General features: G+C 38.5%; 1 protein-coding gene across 25 annotated transcripts in view; it reads right to left on the reverse strand.

Annotated features, from left to right (window-relative positions):
* Positions 1-21,077, reverse strand: part of SENP7 (SUMO specific peptidase 7) — a 199,069-nt gene that overhangs the window by 90,932 nt on the left and 87,060 nt on the right. For 18 of the 25 annotated variants that reach the window (XR_010155284.1, XR_008547289.2, XM_001146469.6 and 15 more), the window contains one exon: positions 2,562-2,759. The exons of the other annotated variants lie outside the window; for them this stretch is intronic. Coding sequence is in view for 16 of the 18 variants with exons in the window: in XM_001146469.6 (XP_001146469.2) it covers positions 2,562-2,759 (198 nt within the window). In the remaining 2 variants the exon portion in view is untranslated. The remainder of the gene's footprint in view (positions 1-2,561; positions 2,760-21,077) is intronic. 25 annotated transcript variants of the gene reach the window in all.

A 21,077-nucleotide genomic window follows, 5' to 3' on the forward strand; every position in this document is an offset into this window, starting at 1 on the left:
CCAACATCCTGTTTACCAGAAGTGTCACCACACCATTTTCCATAAGCTGTGAAACAAAATCCATGAGGTCACTAACTTAGAAGGGAAAAAAAAGTTTTCTGGGTCTTTGTTTTCTTGGTTTTGTGTAATTTATACAAGGGCATACACGTTGATTTTAAGATGTGGAATTGGGAGGGAGACTAGTTTGGATAAGAACTTTGAAAGGTTCCTTGATCCCCATTTCTGGTCATCAAGATGTGGATGTACATTTCTTAAAATTATTACATGCTGCATCTTTCAGCCTGGAGACCATGCAAAAACATGAGAGGCGACGACACACTAATTACGGGAAGCATAATTACTGCCTGATGGACCCTGAACCTGTGTGTAGCAAAATGACAGGACAATCTTGCAGTAACACTTTCCCCTTGGAAGAGAAAGGGGTTTTGATTGTGATATATACTAGTATCTAGGAATGAACAGTAAAAGAGGAGCAGTTGGCTACTTGATTATAAAAGTTATGAAGTACTGGATTTGGAAAAACCTGGTTTTTATAGAACAGATAGAATGAAAGCCTAAACCTAGCATTACATACTTAGCCCCCTGAATTAACAGAGCACAACTAAGACAAACCCCTGGCAGCAGGAAATTCAAGGAAGAAAAAGTAAGCAACTTGGGCTAGGATGAGCCGACTTCTTTAAAGCAAAGGAGAGGCAGTCCCCATTACCAAATACCATTTTTGCCTGGGGCTTTTGCAACACAGTGTTCCTGCCCCAGCATGGCACCTTATTGTTTTGATAGCAACCTCATTGTATTTTCACCAACTTATTACTTGAAGTGATAACATAGCCTGTCCATTTACTGTTTCCAGGCTATGATGTATTTTCCTAGTGGTTTGGTTTTAAAAATAAATAAGGTTTAATTTTCTACCGCCCCCCAAAAAAATATATATATGTATATATGTTAAATGACTGGATATAAGGATAAGGAAAAAAGAGGAGTCAAAGACAATTCCCAAGTTCTAATTTGTAAGTAGTGTCAATCACTCAGATAGAGGGGAATACAAAAACAGGCACAAGTTTGAGAAAAGATGAGGTTCTCACTTTACAACAAGTTGAGTTTAGGACACCTGGAGCTGAGGAAAGAGGTCTGGACTCACTGGTAGTTCACCCACTAACTGAACAAAAGACAACAACAATTTAAAAACACAGCAAAAAACAAATTAGAATCTTACTGGGACTCTTTACTTCATATTATATTTGAATTTCATGAGCACATAATCTATATGCTAAAAATTCCTAGTGGTAAAACTATTATTCTGAGAGAATGGACTACCACACTGTTCTGATTGGAAAAAGGATAGATGTAGGATGAGGCGATTGATGAGTTTGTTGTCATTTGAAGAGAGTTTAAAGCTTCCTTTCAAAAGAGTCAAAGATATTAGAAAGCCATTCCTTTAAGTAGCCCTTTTATTAACATCTGTCAGCGCAGTAAGAGATTAACCTGTACTGGGGAGGAAATCTGCTAGAATATAGAATGAGAGCAAGCTGCTTCATAAATTACTGATGCTAAGCTGTCTGACTCTTAAGATTTACAGTGTTTTAGAAAATTAAATTTATATCAGGTATGAGCTAGTAAGAAATTTCTTCATTAAACTTGGCTTTTTATGATTTTGTCTTTTTAAAAGAAGTATTCTCTTTAAAAACTAATGTGTAATATCTTCAGATGTTTTGACAAGAATTCTACTTTTATTTTAAAAATAACTGTGTTGAAAGTTAGCAGTTTTTATCTGGGTCTTGGTTTAAAGTACTTATATACTGTCATTCAGATTACAGACCATATAACCAAAGTACTGTCTCGCTAATTGTAGGTTATTCTAACTGAAAATAAAGTACCTTCCCCCCAAAACATTCATTTAATGGCTGAAATTGTAAATGGTAATGTATAAAAGATATTATGTTATAGATTCCTAGAGCTAATTCCTAGTTTTCAGCCCCAAACTCCCATATAATTCTTTCAAAAAACACAAAACAAAAATTGGTCTTGTTACTCTACAAAATTAAACTGAACATTTACTATTAAAAACCTAGAGGCAATATTTTAACATCATCTCCTGTTTTAAAAATTCATTTAAAATATAAGCTCAAAAAAGTCAAAAGTGGTTAGGATCTAGATTAGATAACATTTTGAAAGAATGTTAAAGATGAAGAAAATATTAATGCACATATATACACCACATTTATATGCATATAATACATATACACACACGTATATATATCTTCATTTTAATCATAAAATAATCCCTAAAAAGATGTGTACATGTATCAAATTTAAATAAGTTAAATGTACTAATGATACTCGTTTTTAAATATAATTCCATGTCAATCTGCTTAATGAAGTACAGAAACATCAGCTAACTTTGTAAATTAAGATAGGCAGCTTTAAGATTTGCTTTAGAGTGTGGTATGCCTATATATGCAAATCTTCTTTCAGGTCATTTCAACAATTTTATCATTAGGAGTACGGGATTCATATTATTTCAAATGTGGTAAGTTGAACAAAATCAATACTGAACAACATACCTTTCAGATAAATTAAGGCTTTGGTGAAGAGGTTCTAATTTTTGACATGTCTCTAGGCTGTCAACAGATGTCGAAGGCAATGAGTCTGATTGCACCTTGCTGGCATCACATAAATTAGCATCGTTTCTAGGTAGGGTCTTTCTGAATTTTCGTCCTAAATCCGTCCATAGGACATTCGTCAACATAACTTTGAGTTGCCTGTTATACACATAAATAATTAGTATATATGGTACTACACATTGTAGAATACATGAATTCATCACAAACTAATATCTCCAGAAATTGTAAACTTCAGTTCCTCAAGCAACTATAGTAAATACCCTGAGAAAAAAGAAAAAATGCCTAACTATTATCAAAGATACCTTAAAAGTAAAATCTATTTCACTTAAGTTGGGATTTTCTTCAGAATTCTGTCAAGTATACTACAACTATCATTACACATGTACAGCTGCTAGACTCCTGGCAATGCATTCATGTTTATTAACAATGTTAGTTGAAGGACAGTGTTCATTTGCAGATCTCATCACAGATGTAATCACTGTTTGCGCTAAAAATGTGTTTTTGTTTTAGCATTTGTTGTTCAGAAAACATTATTAAAACTAAGGGTCCACTACTGCATCACTTACATTCTTAAGGCTATAGCGTCTTAAGATACAGATTTAATTTTACCTTATTTCTAAAATAGGTCAACTTAAAAAATTTACCTTACTGTACCTATACCAATTTCAAAAAAAAAAAAGACTGACAAATGCAAGCAGTTCCAGCAACACTTTTGCCCATCATGTTTTACCCATCTTCTCATTCAATACATCTTTATGCTGAATACTTGAATAACTATGTTTAGTTCTGGAATTCCAAAAACTATGGAATATAGTTTCTGCAGTGGTGTGAACAGGCTACCAAGTGCATTTAAAACAATGTCAAGTGAGGAATGGCTGAAAGTACTGGGAAATGTTTAATCAGAAGAGTGTCTATTTTACTACCTATGAAACAGTTTTAGGCACTTTTTGTTTGTTTGCTTAACAAACACAAGAATATTAAGAAACAGCAATATGTTCACATATTTTCAAGATAAAACGGGAACTCTAAAAAAAAAATCACTTGTTTGCAGCAGCCATTTGAGTGTATATCCCCAAACCATCTAGTGGGAAGAGGGTACAAGTTCCCAGGGTACTTCCATAGAACACACTGAAAACTCCAAACATGTTGCACACAAAAAAAAGTTAAGCTATTAGTTTTTAAATTATTAAAAAATAAATGATATCTCTATGGATCAATAATAATTCATTCTACAAGCACTTACTGAACATCTTCCAGCAAAACAACGATGCTAGTATAACCTGGAGTTTCAGCTACAAACAAAATAGTTCAGTTTTTGCCTTCATGGGGTGTACATTACAGAGAATAAACCAATTCATTATTTAATTAGAATTCTAATATGTGCTATGAAGAAGAAATACAGATGTTGCATTTCTTCTGAGCCAAGTTTCTGAGAATATGACCTTGAAGCTGAAGTCTCAAAGAAGGACAGGCACTATCCAAAGGAAACAAGTAAAAAATGGAGAAAGGTCCAAAAAACAGGACAAAATGCAAATGTTTTGAGTAAAGCTTCTTCAAAGAAATTAAAGGACTTACCTGACTCATGTACTTAGAATAAAGAGGTAATGTGTATAAGAATGGGCAGTTAGGCAGGACTTAGCAAACCATATTAAGGATGTGAGACTTTATGTCAACAACAATGGAAATCCACTAGTCTTAATTAGGAAACACTGAGATCAGAGCTACACTTTTAAAAGATCATTTTGATGTTTATGAAGAATAAAATGGAAGTGCTAGGAATAATGAGGAATAAAAATTAATTTACGGAGATGATGACTTTATCAGAGGTAGTTTAGAAGAATGGTGGGAGCAGAAACCAGAATACAGTGGGATCAGTAAAGGGAAAGGAGCAAAGGGATATAGCAAATGAAAGTAGTTGAGAAATATGGTTGTGAAAGTGGAAAATAAGACAGACCTGAAAATAGACATGAGAAGCAGGAAAGGGTTTTTAGTCAGTTATTGGTTGACTAGTTAAAGATAGGAAAGATTTGTGTAAGTTTAAATGCTTATGGGAAGCACGTAAGGGTTAAAGACACAGAAGGCAGGATAATTAACACAGTAAGTTTCCTAAGAAATTGCATTAAGTGCTAATATTTATTGAACATGTACTATATACCAGGCACTGTGCTAAGCATTTTACAATGATTTATTTCATTTAATCCTCACAACCACTCCATGAGGGGCTTACAAATTATTCTTCTCATGCAGTTGAGGAGACCAAGACAGGCTGGTCTTCTCAACTGCCTAAGTAAAGTAATATCTAAGTAAAATGAGTGAGTAGTGAAAATGGGATCCAGAACCATACACTCTCAAATTTCTTGCCAGCACTCTTAACTGCTTCACACTACACTGGTTTATGACAGGAGAAGAGGCATTCCAACCAAGACCTTCTCTTAAAAGTGATAGGAGGCCAGGCGCTGTGGCTCACGCCTGTAATCCCAGCACTTTGGGAGGCCAAGGCGGGTGGATCACGAGGTAAGGAGATCGAGACCATCCTGGCTAACATGGTGAAACCCCGTCTCTATTAAAAAATACAAAAAATTAGCCGGGCACGGTGGCGGGCGCCTGTAGTCCCAGCTACTCAGGAGGCTGAGGCAGGAGAATGGCGTGAACCCAGGAGGCGGAGCTTGCAGTAAGCCGAGATTGCGCCACTGCACTCCAGCCTGGGCGACAGAGCGAGACTCCGTCTCGAAAAAAAAAAAAGTGATAGGAAAGATAAAGGAACACAGGTTTGAAAAAAGTTTTCAAATAATCCTTGTAGAGAGGGGGAACACAAGCTTACTAAAGAAACACAGGTTGTCTTACAGTTAAGAAATCCCTGTGAGATTAACACATTTATAATGTCACAAATATCCTTTTTTCCTGCAAACAGATAATTGAGTTCACAGATGATTATTAATTGCAAAGAGGAAAAGGTGTCTTTACAATGAACAGATCTGGCAGGCACCATCTTATGCAAGTGATCAAACATAGGAGTACTAAGAGTGAAACAACCAGAAATTATGTTACCCCCTGATATGTGCAGTAAGAAGTACATGACATCAGGTATGAAATATTCCTGCCAAAAATGTAACCTGGACCTAATCATATGGGCAAGACCAATAAAATAATAAAAATATAGACTGTGAGGCATTCTACAGAACAACTGGTCTGGACTCCTCAAAACTCAATGTGATGGTTAAAAGGGAAAGGGCAGAGCAGGTGGGAACTCTTCTAGATTAAGAGACTAATGGGGTATAATAACCAAATACAATGCATGAACCTGAACTTGATTCTATTAGGTAGGTACAAAAGTAACTGCGGTTTTGGCCAAATAGATTTAAAAATAAATAAATAAAAGACATTTTGGGAATACTCGGGAAATTCTGATTGTGGACTTTATAGCAGATGATGATATGAAATTACTGTTAATTTTCTTGATAGTATATTATAATTGCTATGTAAGAGAATGTTATTGTTCTTAGGAAAAGCAAGCTGAAGTATCTGAAGATAAAATGCCATGATGCCTGCAACTTACTCTCAAATGGTTCCCCAAAAAATGTATGTATATGTGCATGTATATATGTATATATGTAATGCCCATCTATATACATGCATAAAGAGACACCGAGAGACGGCAAATGTGCCAAAATGTTTAAAGACTACCAGTCTATTATTTATACATTTTACAACTGTACAATTTAAAATTCTAAATGACCAAATAAAAATGCAAACAAAACTTTAAGGAAATTTATTTTAAGGATAAAATGTAATTAAGTCTAATGGAAAAACTATATGACTTAGGTATTTGCTAAATTATTGAGGAAATTATTATCTCAATGGTAATTTTAATAATTTCAAATATGAGACTATTCAATGTTGGAAAAAGCCATTTTTCTATTCACTAAGACCAAATAAGAATTTATATTGGAAAATAACAAATCATTGGTAATTTTACTGATTATTCTAATAGTGAGGCTCTAAATGAGACACATAATTTGGCTTCTCCGGGAAAATACTTATTTCACATTTGACTTTATTATAATTTGTCTGACTAAAAATATCCGGCAACAGAAGTCAGTAATCTTTTTCCCCCCAAACTAGTAAGGTGAAAAAATTCTAAACATCTACAACATTTAAGTGTCATAAGATTTCTCTGTATACCAGAAGAGAAACTTAAGAGTAAAGAACAACATTCAAACCAGGCAAAATAAAACCTAAATTTAGTATTTAGGGATATATACTTAGGTAACAATACTATCCAACAAAACTAAGAAAGTAATTACTTTGAAAGTTAGGTGAGTGGTTATCGTTAAAGCAGGGGTCCCCAGCCCCCAGACTGCCTTGTACCAGTCTGTGGCCTGTTAGGAACTGGGCCACACAGCAGGAGGTGAACGGTGGGTGAGCGAGCATTACCGCCTGAGCTCTGCCTCCTGTCAGATCAGCAGCAGCATTAGATTCGCATAGGAGCACGAACCCTATTGTGAACTTCACATGCGAGGGATCTAACTTGTGCACTCCTTATGAGAATCTAATGCCTGATGATCTGAGATGGAACAGTTTCATGCCTAAACCACTCCCCACAACACCAACCCACCCCACTCTCAACCCCATCTGTGGAAAAATTGTCTTCCATGAAACCAGTCCCTGGTGCCAAAAAGGTTGGGGACTGCTGCTTTAAAGGGTTATCATTTGCAGGGGTTGAGAACTTCTGGGGCAGTTTTCTGTTTTGTACCTCAGTGGTGGTTAAAATCTACCTTATTAAAAATAGATTAAATTTAATGAATAATTCATTGAACTGTTTACCTTTTAGTCATTTTTTGTTAGTTACATTATATTTCACAGTAAAAATGAAAAGTAAAAGGCAGCTAAACAGAGAACTCCACCTAACCCAACAATCTATATACTTAGGTAGGCTGGTTCCTGTTACTTGCCTAGGCTTTTTAGAACCATCCAACTGTCTATTTATAAAATGTTCCTTTGAAAGCTCCAAACCATTATACTAATACTCACTTAATTTTTTATGTGGGGAAATGATCATTGATCCATATACTCAGATTCTTTAAAAAATCGCATTCCTAAAAAATAAGAAATATACTGTATCTTTTCTATTGTGTCTTTTTTTTTTTTTTTTTTTTTGAGACAGAGTCTCGCTCTTTCGCCCAGGCTGGAGTGCAGTGGCGCGATCTCTGCTCACTGCAAGCTCCGCCTCCCGGGTTCACGCCATTCTCCTGCCTCAGCCTCCCAAGTAGCTGGGATTACAGGTGCCCGCCACCACGCCTGGCTAATTTTTTGTATTTTCAGTAGAGACGGGGTTTCACCGTGTTAGCCAGGATGGTCTCGATCTCCTGACCTCGTGATCCGCCTGCCTCGGCCTCCCAAAGTGCTGGGATTACAGGCGTGAGCCACCGCGCCCGGCCGAATCTTTTCTATTTTACATATGAGAAATTTTATAATTGTAGGAAGACCCAGCATAATCACAGCAGGAAAAAAATAACATTTTTGCCTATGAATAAAAAAAATATACACTGGTTTTCCAGAAAACCTCAATTTTTAAAAAATTTTTCAACAAAAGTAGTTTATCAGTGAATACATAAACATGACTTAATTATATAGCTTGGCCAAATAAATTCAGAAATCAGAAAAAAGAATTCTCCCTCAGACTTGGAGTCCTACATTTTGATTCCGGAAAATAAACTAACAATTGGGATGAAGGCATTGTTTTCATGTCTTTTGTCATAATTTTATTTAGAGTATTTCTTGTCCTTCAAAAAAAAATGGACAAAACATTTGGACACTTCACCAAAAAAATGCACAAATGGCCAACATGCATACAAAAAGACATTCAATATCATTAATCTTATTTTTCTGGTCTTTAAAAAAGTTTTAAAAAAGAGGAAGGAACAAAAGAAATTCAACAGATATCCTAGAGAAGATTTCTTAAAGTTCAATAAAGCACATGAAAAAATGTTCAACATCATCAGTCATCAAGGAAATGCAATTAAAACCACAAAGAGATACTGCTACACCTCCATTAGAAAGGGTGATAATAAAGAAGATGACCATGTAAGTGTTGGCAGGGGTGTGGAGAAAATGAAACCCTTCTACATGGCTAGTGGTGGGAATGTAATACGGCACAATCACTTATGGCAGCTTGGCAGTTTCTTACAAAGTTAAAAATGCACCTACCATATGACCCAGCAATCCAACTCCTAGATATTTACCCAAAAGAAACGAAAACAGGCTCCCAACACAGTGGCTGACTAGACACAGCCAGGTGGAATAGCTACCACCAAGGGACCAAGACAATGGGTGCACTCCTAATAGATCTTCAGAGGGAAGGCACAGAGACTGGATGGAGGGAAGACACAGAAGCTAGGCTGAAGAGGGAGGAAGGTGGGAACCTTGCACAGGCTTACCATGTACCAGGACTCATTCACAGCCCCCAGTGACTCTGGGGGGCAACGGGTGAGTTGAACTGGCAAGGGGTAATCCACTCTCCCGAAGGGTCTCTGGAATCCCAGCAGGAGGAGACCCCTCAACCACCACAGACACTTCAGTTGGCAGGGAGAGCTGCTTAGAGAAGTGGTAGGGGCAGCACACCAGCTGATGTGAAGCCCAGAAGGTTTGGTGCGGGAGAGTCTGCAGCAGAGCATGGCAGTGAGGGCCATCCCTCTAGGCTTGACTTGCTCCCATAAGAGACTTTAGCCCTAGGGGAACTGTTGGACCTGAACTCTGCAGGGTTGTCTTGCCTATCAAACAAGGCCAGTCTGACCTGACCATCCTTGGTCTGTGGCCACTCCCAGGGCCGCAGCCTGGTGGTGTCTACTTGCAGGGCAGCATTGGGTGCCCTGGGGTCCTGTATCACTGGAGGACCTGCCTAACAGGCAGAGAGCTCCAGTGGGGTGGCCCCCAAAACCATGCACAAGTCTGCCACTCCCTCCACACACCGCAGCTTCCCCTTGGCCCATGGCAATCCACCCCCCACCCCCGCACGTTGCTTTGCTGATGTATATGTGTGCAGGAGGGTTTTGCTTTCTTTGCCCCAGCAGCATGTGACTGTGCATGCACCCTGCCCTGCCACTGTGTGAGTGCAGTCCACCCCGCTCCCACAACTGACCACCATTGCAGTGCAAACCATGGTGAGCACAAAGCCAGCCAGCCTTGCCCCTGGAAGTACCTCACCCTTGCACCAACACTGCCAGGAAGTGAAGCCAGACACAAAGAACAGCACACCTTCCCCCCACACTGAGCAACCACCCCTGCCTACAGCGCACAGAGAAAGCACAAAGACCTGTACCCACCAGTACCACCACACCCGTGCCAACACCACCAACAGCACAACCACACACACAGTCACCAGCAGGGACTCCTGCTCCCCCTCAGCCACATTGCCGCTGCCACTGTGGTGAACACTCATATGAAGGCAGGCACCCTGGCACCCATTAGCACCTTGCCACAGCCAACAGACATGCACCAGGCCACACTGTGTGATACAGTTTGGCTGTGTTCCCACCCAAATCTCATCTTCCCACATGTTGTGGGAGGGACCTAGTGGGAGTTCACTGAATCATAGTGTCAGTTTCCCCATACTGTTCTCATGGAAGTGAATACATCTCATGAGATCTAATGGTTTTATAAAGGGAAACCCCTTTCACTTGGTTTTCATTCCCTCTTGTCCACCGCCATGTAAGATGTTCCTTTCACCTTCTGCCATAATTGTGAGTCCCCCCACAGTCACATGGAACTGTGAGTCTATTAAACCTCTTTTTCTTTATAAATTACCCAGTCAGGGGTATGCCTTTATCAACAGCCTAAGAACACACTAATACACTACCACTGCTGCTGGCACATGCAAATGAGGATACATCCAGCTGCCACTGCACTACTGCACTACGAAATGCTTTGGCTGACACTACCCATTGGAGAGTAGTGACCAGCAGTCCAGGAGCACCTCAGCCCCCCAACACAGTGGATTCCTAACCTTGAGGTAACAGAGAACAAAATTGGGGTCTGATACAAGTCCCACAGAGTTAGAGCACGCAGTCCAGGAGAAGTTGGGAGCTGAGCACTGGTACCCTAAAATCTTCCAGAAACAAAGCCAGTTGGCAGACTCCACCTTTTACCACAATCAAACCCTCAAAGTCATCAAATAAGATAAAAGAAAAAGAATCTACCCAAAGGTTAGCAACTTCAAAGACTGAAGGAACTTAAGCCCACAAAGATGAGAAAGAACCAGCAAAAGAACACTGACAACTCAAAAAGCCCGAGTGCCTTCTTTCTTCCAAAGAACCGAACCATCTCTCCAGCAAGGGTTCTGAACTAGGCTGAGATGGCTGAAATGACAGAAATAGAATTCAGAATATGAGTAGGAATGAAAATCATTGAGATGCAAGAGTATGTTGAAAACCAATCCAAGGAAGCTAAGAATCATAATAAAAAAATGCAGGAGCTAACAGACAAAATAGCCAGTACACAAAGAAACCAACTAACATGATATAGCTGAAAAATATACAACAATTTCATAATGCAATCACAAGTATTAATAGCAGAATAGACTAAGTGGAGCAAAGAATCTCAGTGCCTGAAGACTGACTTTCTGAAATAAGACAGTCAGACAAAAATAGAGAAAAAAGAATGAAAAGAAACAAACAAAACCTCTGAGAAATAAGGGATTATGTAAAGAAACTAAACCTACAACTCACTAGTGTACCTGAAAGAGATGGAGAGATGGTAACCAACATGGAAAACATATTTCTGAATATCATCCATGAGAACTTCCCCAACCTAGTCAGAGAGGCCAACATTCCCCAACCTATCATTCATGAATTCTGTCACCCATGAGAACTTCCCCAGCCTAGCTAGAGAGGCCTAGCAGAGAACCCGAGTAAGATATTTCACAAGATCATCCCAAAGACACATAATCATCAGATTCTCCAAGGTCAAAATCAAAGAAAAAATGTTACAGGCAGCTAAAAAGGTCAGGTCACCTACAAAGGGAAGCCCATCAGACTAACAGCAGACATCTCAGCAGAAACCATAAAAGCCAGAACAGATTGGGGACAGTATTCAATGTTCCTAAAGAAAATAAATTCTAACCCAAAATGTGATATGCAGCCAAACTAAGCTTCATAAGTGAAGGAGAAATAAGATTCTTTTTTTTTTTTTAGATAGAGTCTCGCTCTGCTGCCCAGGATGGAGTTCAGTGGCACCATCTTGGCTCACTGCAACCTCTGCCTCCCAGGCTCAAGTGCTTGTCCTGCCTCAGCCTCCCGAGTAGCTGGGATTACAGGCACCCACCACCATGCCCAGATAATTTTTTTTATTTTCAGTAGGGACAGGGGTTTCGTCACGTTGGCCAGCCTGATCTTGAACGCCAGACCTCAAGTGATCCTCCCACCTCAGCCTCCCAAAGTGCTGGGATTACAGGTGTGAGCCATGGCACCCAGCCTAAGAAGATTCTTTTCAGACAAGCAAATGCTGAGGAAATTGATTACCACACGACCTGCCTTGGAAGAGCTCCTGAAAGAAGCATTAAATATGGAAAGGAAACAATGTTACCAGCCACTACAGAAACACACTGAAGTACACAGACCAGTGACATCATAAAGCAACTACAGAAACAAGTCTGCATAATAACTAGCTAACATCCCCAACTCATTCCATGAGGCCAGCATCATCCTGATACAAAAACTTGGCAGAGACAAAATGAAAAATTGAAGGCCAATATCCTTTATGAACATCAATGCAAAAGTCCTCAACAAAATACAGGCAAATCAAATCCACCAGCATATCAAAAAGCTTATTCACCACGATCAAGCAGGCTTTATACCTGGGATGAAACGGGGGTTCAACATATGCAAATCAGAAATTTGAGGCCAGGTGCAGTGGCTCACACCTGTAGTCCTAGCACTTGGGGAGACCGAGGCAAGAGGATTGCCTGAGCTCAGGAGTTTGAGACCAGCCTGGGCAACATGGCAAAACCCTGTCTTTACTGAAAATACAAAAAACTACCCGGGAGTGGTGGTGCACACCTTTAGTCTCAGCTACTCGGGAAGCTAAAGCACGAGAATCGCTTAAACCCAGGAGGTGGCGGTTGCAGTGAGCCCAGATAGCACCACTGAACTCCAGGTTGGGTGACAGAGCAAGACACTGTCTCCAAAAAAAAAAAAAAAAATTTTTGATTCATCACATAAACAGAGCTAAAGTCAAAAACCACATGATTACCTCAATACATGCAAAATTAAATTTCTGTGGGACCTGGCAAAATACACCTCTGCTTTCATTCAGGTACAATGCATCAGCACAGAATTTCCTTTTTCTTTTTCTTTTTTTTCTTTTGAAGAAAAGAATATCAAATAAATTTTTTATATATTATTATTATACTTTAAGTTCTGGGGTACATGTGCACAACATGCAGGTTTGTTACATAGGTATACATATGCCATGGTGCTTTGCTGCACTCATCCACTCATCATTTACATTAGGTATTTCTCCTAATGCTATCCCTCCCCCAGCCCCCCACTCCCCAACAGGCCCTGGTGTGTGATGTTCCCTGCCCTGTGTCCATGTGTTCTCATTGTTCAACTCCCACTTATGAATGAGAACATGCAGTGCTTTGTTTTCTCTTCTTGTGTTTCTTTTGTGAGAATGATGGTTTCCAGTTTCATCCATGTCCTGGCAAAGGACATGAAATCATCCTTTTTTATGGCTGCATAGTATTCCATGGTGTATATGTGCCACGTTTTCTTTATCCAGTCTATCATTGATGGGCATTCAGGTTGGTTCCAAGACTTTGCTATTATGAATAGTGCTGCAATAAACATACATATGCATGTGTCTTTACAGTAGAATGATCTATAATCCTTTGGGTATATACCCAGTAATGGGATTGCTGGGTCAAATGGTATTTCTAGTTTTACATCCTTGAGGAGTCACCACACAGTCTTCCACAATGGTTGAACTAATTTACACTCCCACCAACAATGTAAAAGTGTTCCTATTTCTCCATATCCTCTCCAGCATCTGCTGTTTCCTGACTTTTTAATGATCACCATTCTAACTGGCGTGAGATGGTATCTCATTATGGTTTTAATTTGCATTTCTCTAATGACCAGTGATGATGAGAATTTTTTTCAGAAGTTTGTTGGCTGCATAAATGTCTTCTTTTGAGAAGTGTCTGTTTATACCCTTCACCCACTTTTTGATGGGGTTCTCTTTTTCTTCTTATAAATTTGTTTAAATTCTTCGTAGATTCTGGATATTAGCCCTTTGTCAGATGGATAGATAGCAAAAATTTTCTCCCATTCCATAGGTTGCCTGTTCACTCAGCTGATAGTTTCTTTTGCTGTGCAGAAGCTCTTTAATTAGATCCCATTTGTCAATTTTGGCTTTTGTTGCCATTGCTTTTGGTGTTTTAGTCATGAAATCTTTGCCCATGCCTATGTCCTGAATGATATTGCCTAGGTTTTCTTCTAGGGTTTTTATGGTTTTGGGTCTTACAGATAAGTCTTTAATCCATCTTGAGTTAATTTTTGTATAAGGTCTAAGGAAGGAGTCATTTCAGTTTCCTGCATATGGCTAGCCAGTTTACCCAACACCATTTATTAAATAGGGAATCCTTTCCCCATTGCTTGTTTTTGTCAGGTTTGTCAAAGATCTGATGGTTGTAGATGTGTGGTGTGATTTCTGAGGCCTCTGTTCTGTTCCATTGGTCTATATAACTGTGTCGGTACCAGTACCATGCTGTTTTGGTTACTGTAGCCTTGTAGTATAGTTTGAAGTCAGGTAGCATGATGCCTCCAGCTTTGCTCTTTTGGCTTAGGATTGTCTTGGCTATGCGGGCTCTTTTTTGGTTCCATACGAAATTTAAAGTAGTTTTTTTCCAATTCTGTGAAGAAAGTCATTGGTAGCTTGATAGGGATAGCGTTGAATCTACAAATTACTTTGGGCATTATGGCCACTTTCACAATACTGATTCTTCCTATCCATGAGCATGGAATGTTTTTCCATTCGTTTGTGTCCTCTTTTATTTCCTGGAGTAGTGGTTTGTAGTTCTCCGTGAAGAGGTCCTTCACATCCCTTGTAAGTTGGATTCCTAGGTATTTTATTCTCTTTGTAGCAATTGTGAATGGGAATTCACTCATGATTTGGCTGTTTGTCTGTTATTGGTGTATAGGAATGCTTGTGATTTTTGCACATTGATTTTGTATCCCGAGACTTTGCTGAAGTTGCTTCTCAGCTTAAGGAGATTTTGGGCTGAGACGGATGGGGTTTCCTAAATATACAATCATGTCCTCCGTAAACAGAGACAATTTGACTTCCTCCCTTCCTATCTGAATACCCTTTATTTCTTTCTCTTGCCTGACTGCCCTGGCCAGAACTTCCAATACTACGTTGAATAGGAGTAGTAAGAGAGGGCATCCTTGTCTTGCGCCAGTTGTCAAATGGAATGCTTCCAGTTTTTGCCCATTCAGTATGATACTGGCTGTGGGTTTGTCATAAATAGCTCTTATTATTTTGAGATACGTTCCATCGATACCTAGTTTACTGAGAGTTTTTAGCATGAAGGGCTGAATTTTGTCAAAGGCCTTTTCTGCATCTATTGAGATAATCATGTGGTTTTTGTCGTTGGTTCTGTTTATGTGATGGATTACATTTATTGATTTGTGTGTGTTGAAACAGCCTTGCATCCCAGTGATGAAGCAGACTTGATCATGGTGGATAAGTTTTTTGATGTGCTGCTGGATTCGGTTTGCCCATATTTTATTGAGGATTTTCATATCGATGTTCATCAGAGATATTGGCCTAAAATTTTCTTTTTTTGTCATGTCTCTGCCAGGTTTTGGTATCAGGATGATGCTGGCCTCATAAAATGAGTTAGGGAGATTTTCCTCTTTTTCTATTGATTGGAATAGTTTCAGAAGGAATGGTACCAGCTCCTCTTTGTATTTCTGATAGAATTCAGCTGTGAATCCATCTGGTCCTAGACTTTTTTTGGTTGGCAGGCTATTAGTTATTGCCTTAATTTCAGAGCCTGTTATTGGTCTATTCAGAGATTCAATTTGTTCCTGGTTTAATCTTAGGAGGGTATATTTGTCCAGGAATTTATCCATTTCTTCTAGATTTTCTAGTTTATTTGCATAGAGGTGTTTATAGTATTCTCTGATGGTAGTTTGTATTTCTGTGGGACCGGTGGTGATATCCCCTTTATCATTTTTTATTGCATTTATTTATTCTTTGCTCTTTTCTTCTTTATTAGTCTGGCTATTGGTTTATCTATTTTGTTGATCTTTTCAAAAAAACCAGCTCCTGGATTCACTGATTTTTTGAAGGGTTTTTTGTGTCTCTATCTCCTTCAGTTCTGCTCTGATCTATTTCTCGCCTTCTTCTAGCTTTTGAATTTGTTTGCTCTTCCTTCTGTAGTTCTTTTAATTTTGATGTTAGGGTGTCGATTTTAGATCTTTCCTGCTTTCTCTTGACATTTAGTGCTATAAATTTCCCTCTACACACTGCTTTAAATGTGTCCCAGAGATTCTGGTATGTTGTGCCTTTGTTCTCATTGGTTTTAAAGAACATCTTTATTTCTGCCTTCATTTCGTTATTTACCCAGCAGTCATTCAGGAGCAGGCTGCTCAGTTTCCATGTAGTTGTGCAGTTTGAGTGGGTTTCTTAATCCTGAGTTCTAATTTGATTGAACTGTGGTCTGAGAGACAGTTTGTTGTGATTTCTGTTCTTTTACATTTGCTCAGGAGTGTTTTACTTCCAATTATGTGGTCAATTTTGGAATAGGTGCAATGTGGTGCTGAGAAGAATGTACATTCTGTTGATTTGGGGTGAAGAGTTCTTTAGATGTCTATTAGGTCTGCTTGGTCCAGAGCTGAGTTCAAGTCCTGGATATCCTTGTTAACCTTCTGTCTCGTTGATCTGTCTAACATTAACAGTAGGGTGTTAAAGTCTCCCACTATTATTGTTTGGGAGTCTAAGTCTCTTTGTAGGTCTCTAAGAACTTGCTTTATGAATCTGGGTGCTCCTGTAGTGGGTGCATATATATTTAGGATAGTTAGCTCTTCTTGTTGCATTGATCCCTTTACCATTATGTAATGCCTTTCTTTGGTTTTTCTGATCTTGGTTGGTTTAAAGTCTGTTTTATCAGAGACTATGATTGCAACCCCTGCTTTTTTTTTTTTTTTTTTTTTTGCTTTCCATTTGCCTGGTAGATCTTCCTACATCACTTGAGGTCAAGAGATCGAGACCATCCTGGCCAACATGGTGAAACCCTGTCTCGACTAAAAATACAAAAATTAGCTGGGTGTGGTGGCGTGGGTCTGTAGTTCTAGCTACTCGGGAGGCCAAGGAAGGAGAATCGCTTGAACCCAGGAGGCAGAGGTTGCAGTGCACCAAGATTGCGCCATTGCACTCCAGCCTGGCGGACAGAGCCAGACTCCATCTCAAAAAAAAAAAAAAAAAAATCATCCATCCCTGAAGTCTGCCTTAGACTCTACCTTTCCAGCACATGCATTTGTTACTTGACAACTGGCCAAATACTAAAGAAAGCAGTTTTTGAAAGAAAAGGAGTTATCTTATTCTTTGAAATTAAAAGGGGATTTTGTCTTGCACCTTTGGTACCAGCATGGCCACAGCGGAGTAGAGCACCAAAGAGGCTCTTGGGGTCCCTAATTCCAGGACGTGACCCTATGATGGCACTTTTGGACCTGACCTGGAGCAGAGGGGAGCTCACTGCCCTAAAGGTTGAGTCCCAGGCCAGGCAGCATTCACAACAAGCCAACTTAAGAGATTTCGGGCCTTAAGGGAAATTGTAGGTAGTCTGGCCGTACTCCTTGTGGCCTGGGATAGCAATGGCTATGGGGTGAGGCTCTTCTGCTTTTGGGAAAGGGAGGGAAGAGTGAGGAGGACTGCATCTTGTCATTTGAGTGCCAGCTCAGCCATAATACAATAGAACACCAGGTAGACTTCTAAGGTTTTTGACTCCAGTCCCTGACTCCCAGACAGCACTTCTGGACTCACCAAGGGCTTGGGAGATCTTGCCATCCTGAAGGGAAGGACATGGGCCTGGCTGGCTTTGCCACTTGCTGATCATAGAGCCCTGGACCCTTAAGCAAACATAGGCAGTAGCCAGGGAGTAGTGACAGCAGGTCTTGGGAGAGACCCAGGCTGTGCTGGCTTCAGGTCTGACCCAGCACAGTCACAATGCTGGTGGCCACAGGGGTGCTTAAGTCACTCCACCCCCATCTTTAGGTGGCTTGGAATAGAGACTGTATGTTTGGTAGAAAGTAAGGGAAAAGAACAAGAGTCTCTGCCTGGTAATCCAGAGAATTCTCCCAGTTCTTGTACAAGACTATCAAGACAGTATGTCTATGAGTCTGTAAGAATCACAGCATTACTGAGTTGGGGTGCACCCTAAACCTTAGAGCATAACACCCAGCTTCTTTCAAATATCTGAAAAGCCTTCCCAAAAAGGATGGCTACAAATAAGCACAGATAGAGAAGACTACAATAAAAACCTAACTCTTCAATGCCCAGACAATGAAGAACATCTACTAGCATCAACATCACCAAGGAAAATAATCACTGGAAGCTACAAAACTCACTGGTAATAAGTACATAGAAAAACAAAGAATATCATAACACTGTAACTGTGGTGTGTAAACTACTCTTATCCTACATAGAAAGACTACAGGATAAACCAACCAAAAATAATAACTACAATAACTTTTCAAGACAGTCAATACAATAAAGATATAAATAGAAGGAACAAAAAAGTTAAAAAGCAGGGAGACAAAGTTAAGGCATAGAGTTTTTATTAATTTTTATTTTGCTTGTTGTTTATGCAAATAGTGTTGTTATCGGGTTAACATAAAGGGTAATAAGATAGTATTTTCAAGCCTCGTGGTAACCTCAAACCAAAAAACATACAATGGATACACAAAAAATAAAAAGCATTAAATCAAATCATATTATCAGAGAAAATCACCTTCACTAGAGGAAGACAGGAAGGAAAAAAAAAAGGAAAAAAAAAACAAGAAAGAGAAGACTACAAAACAATCAGAAAACAATTAACAAAATGGCAGGAAATAAGTTCTTACTTATCAATAATAACATTGAATATAAATGGACTAAATTCTCCAACTTAAAAACATAGACTGGCTGAATGGATGAAAAACCCATTGATCTGTTGCCTACAAGAAACACACTTCACCTATAAAGACACACATAAACTAAAAATAAAGGGATAGAAAAATGTACTCCATGCCAATGAAAACCAAAAAAGAACAGGAGTCACTATACTTCTATGAGACAAAACAGATCTCAAGACTAAAATGATAAGAAGAGACAAATGGGTCACTATATAATGATAAAGAGGTCAATTCAGCAAGAGGATATAACAATTTAAAATATATAGTCACCCAACCCTGGAGCACCCAGATATACCAAGGAAATAATATTAGAGCTAAAGTGAGAGATAGACCCCAATAAAATAATAGCTGGAGACTTCAGCACCCCACTTTCAGCACTGGACAGATCTTCCAGACAGAAAATCAACAAACAAACAAACAAACATCAGACTTAATCCACACTATAGACCAAATGGATCTAATACATATTTACAGGCCATTTCATCCAACAGCTGCAGAATACACATTCTTTTCCTCAGCACATAGACCATTCTTAAGGACAGACCATATGTTAGGTCAATAAACGAGTCTTGAAACTTTCCAAAAAACTGAAATAATATGAAGCATCTTCTCTGACCACAAAGGAAAATTAGAAATCAATAACAAGAGGAATTTTAGATACTATACAAATATATGGAAATAAAACAATATGTTCCTGAATGGCCAATGGGCCAATGAAGACATTAAGAAAGAAAACTGAAAAATTTCTTGAAACAAATGATATTGGAAACACAATACAGCAAAACCTATAGGATACAGAAAAAGTAATATTCAGAGGAAAGTTTATAGCTTTAAATGCATACATCAAAAAAAAGAAAAAACTTCAAATAAACTATCTAATGATGCATCTTGAAAAACTAAAATAGCAAGAGCAAACCAAACCCAAAATTAGAAGAGAAGAAATAAAGAGAGAAAAAAACAAATGAAATTGAAATTTTAAAAATACAAAAGATTAATGAAACAAAAAGTTGGTTTTTTCAAAAGTTAAAACAAAATTGACCAACCTTTAGCCAAACTAAGGAAAAACAAAAAGAGAAAATACAAACAAAATCAGAAATTAAAAAGGAGGCATTACAACTGATACTACAGAAATTCAGAGGATCATTAGTGGCTACAATGAGCAATTATATGCCAATAAATTGGAAAATCTAGAAGAAATGGACAAATTTCTGAATACATACAATCGAACAAGATTGAACCACGAAGAAATCCAAAATCTGAACAGACCAATAGCAAGCAATGAGATCAAAGCTGTAATTAAAAGTCTCCCAGTAAAGGAAAGCCCGGGACCCAATGGGTTCACTGCTACATTCTACCAAACATTTAAATAAGAACAAATGCCAATCCTACTCAAACTATTCCGAAAAAGAGAAGAGGAGGGAATACTTCCAAACTCATTCTACAAGTCCAGTATTACCCTAACACCAAAACCAAACAAAGAAACATCAAAAAAAGAAAACTATAGGCCAGCATCTCTGATGAACACTGATGCAAAAATCCTCAACAAAATACTAGCAAACCAAATTCAACAATACATTAGACAGCTCATTCATCATAACCATGTGGGATTTATCCCTATGATGCAAAGATGGTTCAACTTACAAAAATCAATCAACATCATTCATCATATCAACAGAATAAAGGATAAAAATCATATGGTCATTTCTGTTGATGCTGAAAAACCATTTGATAAAATTCAACAGTTCTTCATAATAAAAAAAAACTGAGAATAAAAGGAACATGCCTCACATAATAAAAGCCATATATGACAGACCCACTAGCTATCATAGTTAGTATGCTAGCTAGTATCATACTAAATAGGGAAACACTGAAAGCCTTTCCCTTAAGATCTAGAACACAACAAGGATGTCTACTGTCACCACTGTTATTTAACATAGTACTGGAAGTCCTAGCTAGCACAATCAGATAACAGAAAGATATAAAGGGCATCCAAATTGCAAAGGAAGAAGTCAAATTACTCGTTTGCTGATGACATGATCCAATGTTTGGAAAAACCTACAGACTCCATGAAAAAACTATTAGAACTGATAAACAAATTCAGTAAAGTTGCAGGATACAAAATCAACATAAAAAATCAGCAGCATTTCTATATGCCAACAGCGAAAAACACGAAAAAAAATTAAAAAGTAATCTCATTTACAATAATAGCCACACATAAAATTACCTAGGAATTAACCAAAGAAGGGAAAGATCTCTACAATAAAAACTATAAAACAATTAT

This window comes from Pan troglodytes, chromosome 2 (genome assembly GCF_028858775.2).
Source record: "Pan troglodytes isolate AG18354 chromosome 2, NHGRI_mPanTro3-v2.0_pri, whole genome shotgun sequence".
NCBI lineage: Eukaryota > Metazoa > Chordata > Mammalia > Primates > Hominidae > Pan > Pan troglodytes.